Source organism: Gekko japonicus, unplaced genomic scaffold (genome assembly GCF_001447785.1).
Source record: "Gekko japonicus isolate JY-2015 unplaced genomic scaffold, Gekko_japonicus_V1.1 scaffold91, whole genome shotgun sequence".
Lineage (NCBI taxonomy): Eukaryota > Metazoa > Chordata > Lepidosauria > Squamata > Gekkonidae > Gekko > Gekko japonicus.
The window spans coordinates 495,839-502,927 of NW_015172555.1; the positions used below are offsets into that span (position 1 = coordinate 495,839).

At 49.7% G+C, this 7,089-nt stretch overlaps 1 protein-coding gene across 2 annotated transcripts in view; it reads left to right on the plus strand.

The window, feature by feature from the left end:
- STX18 (syntaxin 18) overlaps window positions 1–7,089 on the plus strand; it is a 49,748-nt gene that overhangs the window by 12,440 nt on the left and 30,219 nt on the right. For both annotated transcript variants that reach the window (XM_015421177.1, XM_015421176.1), the window contains exon 2: window positions 5,694–5,761. Coding sequence is in view for 1 of the 2 variants with exons in the window: in XM_015421176.1 (XP_015276662.1) it covers window positions 5,694–5,761 (68 nt within the window). In the remaining variant the exon portion in view is untranslated. The remainder of the gene's footprint in view (window positions 1–5,693; window positions 5,762–7,089) is intronic.

Genomic DNA, 7,089 nt, shown 5'->3' on the forward strand with positions numbered 1-7,089 from the left:
GCGGGAAATCCCGGTGCAGGAGCAACTTGTAACTGCGCGGCGTGTGCGTCCAGGAAATTGGCCATTCTAACGTCCAACATTCCCGGCAGGCCTTCCATCACATCCTGGAATGCCCGCATTAAGTCTCTCACCGAGTCTTCCAGTTCTGCTAGACGTTCCCCGGTAGTTTCCTCCGGGATGGGGTCCCGAGGGCGGTAGTCCGGGGGTGGGTCATAGTCCTCTTCCGTTTGGAAGGCTCCGGTGCCCTCCTCATCTTCTGCGTGACCACGCGGTCCCGACGGCTCGAACATCCACTCCTCGAGGTCCTGCTTGGGGCTCCCCTTCTCCGAGGTAGACCCAGGTTCCGGGAACAATCCCTTGTCAAACAGACTCTCACGTAATCCGCTCCCCCGACGGGAGTACACCTCACGGGTGCCTTGGGTGTTGTACATAGTCCAATCATCCTGCTGGTGAGTCTTCCGCGGACCCCATTGCGAAGGGGTCGGAGGCGGCCAAGACAGATGTGCAGGCAGGCGGGGAATCGTTCCCCCCACGGCACCCTCCATCGAGGCTGCAGTCGTGAACACCAAAGACGCGGAGGTTTGTGGGACCGATCCCGAGTCCCCCTCCGTGTTAGGTAGATTTCCCTCAATTCCGCTCATGATCTTGTCAGATTCGGAACGATAGGAAAAGGGAGTTCTAACAATATGTTGGATCCCCAAGCATCGAGAATAAATCCACGTTTTAAAGAAAAGCAAAATTTATTTCAAAGCGTTGAAGACATACTCAAACACGTTCTTTGTTAGAACTGGGGATACACAGTTAGGTCAAGCATAATAAAGGAACTTCAAACAGATACAGATCCAATGAATATCTTTCCCGCTGGCGGGCTAAGGAAACGGTTGCGCGCCCAGTACATGAGAACCAGGCAGAACATCAGACAAAACACAGGTGCAGTAGTCCTGGGAAAATCAATAGGCAAGCATTACAGCATCTTCTCCCCCACACAACCTCCAGCAGTTATCTTTTGCATTCCAAAGCAGGAACAGGATGATAGAAGCCAAGCCGGGTGTAACAGGGAAAGGATATGTACACAGAGGTCACAGAAAACAGAATGGCAGCTTGCTGACACTGGCTGAATCTCGTGACAGATTTTGCTTGTGACATTGATGCCTGCTCTGTGACGGTTGACCAAGTCCAGAGACAAGCAGTGGATAAGTCTCCCTGTTGATGGATCTGGAGTGGACTGAACAGAAAGAAATAGTGCTGGACAAAAAGTGTAGTCCTTTTGTACCAAACGTGTCTAATGTTTGGAGGAAACAATGCCTGATTCAGAGAAAGATGGTATAGTGAGAGTGACTATACAGAGAATGATTAAAATGTGGAATTCACTGCCAGAAGATGTGGTGATGGCCACAGGGATAAACAGTTTAAAAGAGGGTTAGATAGATCCATGGAGGATATCAATGGCTACTAGCCAGGGTGACTGAGGGGAACCACATTCAGAGGCAGTAAACCTCTGAATCCCAGAGCCAGGAGGCAACATCAGGGGAAGGCTTCAGCCTCTCTGCCCTGTTGTTGGCCCTTCAGAGGAACTGGTTGGCCATGGTGGGAGGCAGGATGCTGGACTGGATGGACCACTGGTCTGATCCAGCAGGGCTCTTCTGATGGTTGTATGTTCTTATCCCATGCATCCTCCAACAAGGAGCTGAAGGTGTCGTGCGTGATTCTTCTTTCCTCATTTTATCCTCACAACAGTCCTATCAGGTAGCTTAACCTGAGAGAGTCTTGCTGGCCCAAGGTCACCCAATGGACTTTGTGCCAGAGGGGGAAGTTGAACCTGTGTGACAACCTAACCTGCTACATCATACTAACTTGATGGTTCTTTGTTGCTACCACATCAAAAATGTATTACCTAGTTCTGAGGTGTCGAACTCATTTGTTATGAGGGCTGGATCTCACATAAATGTAACTTTGTTGGACTGGGCCATGTGTGCTATAAAATGTAACATGAGGTACCAGAGATATATAAAGATGATCTCAGATGCCTAATGGCAGTAGCAGGCATGATTGGATTAGGTGTGATATGCAGAGGGGAAGTAGGTGTGGAGATACCAGCATTGGTAATGAGACAGGAAACCTAGGTCTCAATTCCATCCAGGAGGATTCAGTCTAGGAGGATGCAAAGAATAAATGGACATCATCATTTGGCATCTGAAATCACTCCACTCTCCAAGATATAAGGACCAATCCAAGTGTTCTTATTCCTAATCAGGGTCTTTTTGAAAGAAAATGCATCCAGATAGGACAGAGAAATCCAATCATTAAAAAAAAACACTTTTCAGAATAAGTTAAAATAATTTCCTCAATGTACATTGTGCTTGTCAGAGGAATCCACCCACTCACCCTCCCAAGAAGTGTGCTTGCACACAAAAGCTTATACCTAGAATAAAACATTGTTGGTCTTAAACCTGGGACTCCAATTTTGTTTTCTCTCTGTCTCTTTTCTCCTCCTCCCCCCCAAAAAAAGAGGAGGAGCAGCCCTAGAGAAGAAAGCAGAATCAGTCTCTCTCTGTAAGTGTGTGTGTGTGAGAGAGAGGGAGGGGGCAGGCAGGCAGGCTTGTCTTTTTATCTCTCTGGCAAAGCAGCCATGAGGCTCTCTCTATCTCTGTGTGTGAGTGAGTGTGAGAGAGAGAGAGCAAGCAAGTGAGGGAGGGGGTGAGGGAGGCTTGTTTTTGCATCTCTCCAACATGAAGCTGCCATGAAGCTCACTCTATCTCTGTGTGTGTGTGAGAGAGAGGGAGGGAGGGAGGGAGGGTGGAAGGGAAGAGGCAGGAAACAGGAAGCAAACAGCCACTGAGAGAGCTGGGAAAAAGTAGCAGCCGTGGAAAAGGAAGCAGGAGAAGGAAGCTGCTTTGGGGGCCGTTTTTGAGCCCTGTGCAGGGCAGATCCGGCCCACGGGCCACATGTTTGACACCCCTGATCTAGTTATTGCAACTATTCCTTAGGTTGACGTCTTCAGTTAGTTTCTGAGACAGACCATCCTGCCATCTATTGTAGCAGGTCTAGTAACTACCTTGAAGATAGAATGGCTCATATTCTGCTTGGCTTTGGACCTTCCGGGTCAAGCTCTTGAGTCAGCGACTGAGATATCATTGTGTCCTCTTTATCTGGATTAGTTTAAAACAGCCTGTTGATGCCTGCGGTGTGCTGGGGGAACAGGAGGGCATCTGCTTGCAAACTGGATCCTTGCCCATTGTGGATGGTGAAAGTTTTGGCAGAGACTAGCTCTCTGCTGGTTGGAGCTATTGATGTACCATTCAGGAAACAGTAGTGCACAGTTGAGTAGTAGATTTCAGAGCCATTTACCATCCTGTTACCAACTTTCCTTTCTTGGAGAAGGTTGTTGGGACAATGGATATGGTTTGGGGCATAGATATATAGTAAACAATTTCTAGACATCCTCCTGGTCTGGTGTTTGGTCTGATTAATAATTACTACCTTGGGCATTAAGGGCCAACTACTTGTTCTACTAGATCTTTCTGCTGTTGTATCGATCGATAGTTGGTAAAGAAGCCCCTGTGGGGCACGGCAAGAATTCATGATGCAGTTGTTGAGTAGGGAAGTCCCAGAAGGTGCCCGCCACACCCACTCTGGTAAACTAGCAGTAGCATCTGTCAAGTAATGATTAGCACTCTTATCCCAAGCGTATAACCTGTAGTCCTGTATTTTTCTATGGAAGAAGCTTGCAAGATGGGCTGCAGTCCTAAGACTAGACTCTATGATGTGGCTGTTGGCAAATGTAGGATTCCAGGCCAGAGGCTAAAACAGCCATTTTTCAAAGCGCTCCAGGGAGGCCTGTCCCATCTGAAAGCATCCCTCCTTCGAAATGGATTCCTGTTTGTACTGCTGCCTGTTCTGATTTTTGTTAAAATATATCTCTAACTGAGTAACTGGGAAAACTCGGAGCCAGACGAGCATGTTCCCGTTTCACTGAAGGCCTCAAGGGACAACCCAGGTTGGCTTTGCTGCCTGCCACTGCAGGGGAGGTAGAAAGTCTGTGATCTCAGTGAGAATGTAGACAATGGCTGTGCCTCTGCATGGCTCTTCCTGGATCGATCAGTGGTCTTTGATACTCTGGACCACCCAACGCTATTGAGGCACTGGGAAAGAGAAAGAGGGATCAGTTTAAGTTGTGCTTTGGGTTAATTTAAATCATTCCTTATGGGCAGGATTCAGAGAGTGACTGTGGAAGACCAGTTGCCTTCAGAGAAGACCGCTGCCCTGTGGGGTACCACAAGGCTTGGTCTTTTCCCCTGTGCTATTCAGTCTCCGTGTAAAGCCCATACGTCACCCAGTGGTGTTATAGAGGTCCTGAACCAGTCCCCGACTGCTGTCGTAAAATGGCTTAGGGCAAGCAAGTTAAATGACAAGACCTTTTAAATCCAGTAAAATCATCCCCCCCCCAAAAAAACATGCACACATCATTAAAACAATTAAAAACAGAGCTAAAATACATAAAAAGATATCAAAAAGAGCAATTAAAGTATTGGTCAGGAACAATGCTCCCTCTAAGCTGTGGAATCTTGTGAGCAAAAATTCTACCTTGTGAGCGACTGGCATTAAAGTTGCGAGTGAGCAGTCTGGCTACTGCATAAATCAGTTTGCTCTGGAGCCAATCCTTCCTGACCTGAGACAAAAATGTGTGAGCCGGAGGCTAAAAAACCGTAGCTAGCTCACACTAACTCAGCTTAGAGGGAACACTGGTCAGGAACGGGGAATCACTGAGGTTGGGGTTACGGTTAACCCAAACCCTATCCCTAACCCAAAACAAAAAAAAAGTCTTCACTCGTTGGTGGAAGATGGTAGCAGAAGGGGACAGATTAATCTCCCTGTGGAAGAGAGTGCCAGAGCTTTGGTGCCGTCGCTGAGAAGGCCCCCTCTCCCAGGGTGCCTCATGCCTCAACTCAGAAGGCAGCCCCCTCAAAAAAAGCTGGGCCTCCAAAAATGACTGTCGTGGTCAGATGAGTTTGTACGGTAGGGCTGCCAGGTCTTACCGGGCCTCCAGCGTGGGGGCTCCTGGCTCTGTCCCGGGATCTTCCTGGTAACCATAGAGTTTTGGCCAAAATTCTAGACCGTTGCTGTGTGACGTGCCCAGCGTGATGACGTCACTTCCGGGTGACGTCATTGTGCCGACAATGATGCGGGAGAGGGAAACCCCACCCTGACCTGGGGGTCTGGCTACCCCATTGTGAGGGAGTAGGTGGTCCTTCAGAAGCTGTTTCTGAACGCCTCTGAATCCAGATTACCGGGTACAGCCCTCTCCACAGCAGGGCAGGTAGAGGAAGGGCTCAAGCAGCAGGGCCTCTGGGGCCAGTTGTAACCGTGGGGCAGGCTGTTCGGGGAGCATGCCGACCCTTAGGGGCTCTGGTTCCAGATGACACCCTCTGGCTTTCAGGGGACACTGTCTGCAAAGCAGGCCAGAGAAAGAGATCTAGTGGAGGGGGCAGGGGGCCCTTGGAGCCGTGGGTGGAAGGGAGGCCTCCGCGCAGCGAGTGGGTCACTGCAGAGGAAGTCGTCTTCATCGGTGGTCGTCCTAATGCCAGTTCTGAGGTCTCCCTGTTACCGTTCAGGCACTCAGAAATGCTGTTCTTCGTCCCGGGTCTCTGTTGAAAAAACAAATCTTAACGTTTGTCTTTTCCTTTCTGACTTAGGTCAATAACATCGGAAAACTGAAAGATTTTCTTCTGCAGCACAGGAAAGACTACATTAATGCCTACAGGTAAGTTTTGTGTGAGGACCAATGGAAGCTCGGGGCATGGGAGGTGTGGGCGGGGGGGGGGGGACTTGCGTGCCTGCTCGGCTGAGCTCTCTTACTTTCCTGCCAAATTCCCAGTCCAGTCACTGAACATAACAGGCAGCCCGTATGGGTGACACATTAAAACAGCTACGGTTGTTGAAAAGACTGGTGTCTGCCTGTTGCAAAAGCCTCAGTTCGTTTGGCAGCGGGGACAGGGGAGGTGCTGTGTGAGAGGCCCCCCCCCCCTCCCCGGAAGTGTATCCATGTCCTTCTGTTTGCTGCCAGGCTGTCCCTCAGTGTGAGTGGCTCATCAGTCAGCAGCCAGGCGCCTGCTTTGCGTTCAAGGGATCCCGGGTTCAAATCTCAGCCTCTCTCGTTTAGGTCTTCCCTATCCAGAGGGACCTGTGGTTCTGCTCTGCATACCATGCCAGCTGCAGGGGACATTCAGTTTCTCTGTCAGCATTCCATTTTGTCTCATTTTTGTCTTCCCACCTACCCAGATTCCCCTTCCAATCTTCTCCCCTGTTTGGGGTGTGATTCCATTCCTTTGAGGCCACCGTGGGGGAGAGAGTGCTTGCCTTACGACGCCCCTCTTGATGTCTTCTAGGAATGATTCATGCTCACCACTAGGTGGCAGTGTGCACATGCCAGAAATTATGGCCTTCATTTCCTAAACGGGGCCTAACCCAGTAATACCTCAAGGACACGACTTGCCGCTATTGAGCAAGAGGCATGACTGTGGCACTTTTTCTTATTTTGCTGAAAGGAAACAGTCACAAAGCACTTTGGAAAAGAAGAGTTCTTACGGGCTTTTTCCTTTGTGTATATGAAACCAAGAACCTGGTGGGGGAGGCAGCTGAACCCCAGTGCCAGCCTAGCCAGGCCTGGGTGATGCAAGCCAGGCCCAATCCCTCCTCCAAGGCCAGCAGCGGTGTCGCTTCTTGTAGACCGTCTGGGCGCTGGCCAGAATCTGCTGGAAGGAGGGAGGGAGGGAGGAAAACTGACCAGGCATCGAAGTTCTCAGGGCCGGGGAGGTTTGGCCTCCAAATGTCTGACTCTCCTACCTGACTTGCCCAGCCCCCAACATCATACCCTTGTCAGGTTCAATAGAGCAGTTGCAGTCCACAACGATTCGTAAGAATAGATTTCTTTATTACAAGTCACTATTGATACACTTCCATGGTCATTGCCAGGAATGAAACTCAAAGCCAAGCATGGGCAGATATAGACAGTTCAAACAAACAGGGTTGGCCAATGAAAACAGTTTGTGCTCAGCAGGAATTCGAGCGGGAGAAAATCAAGGTGGGAGA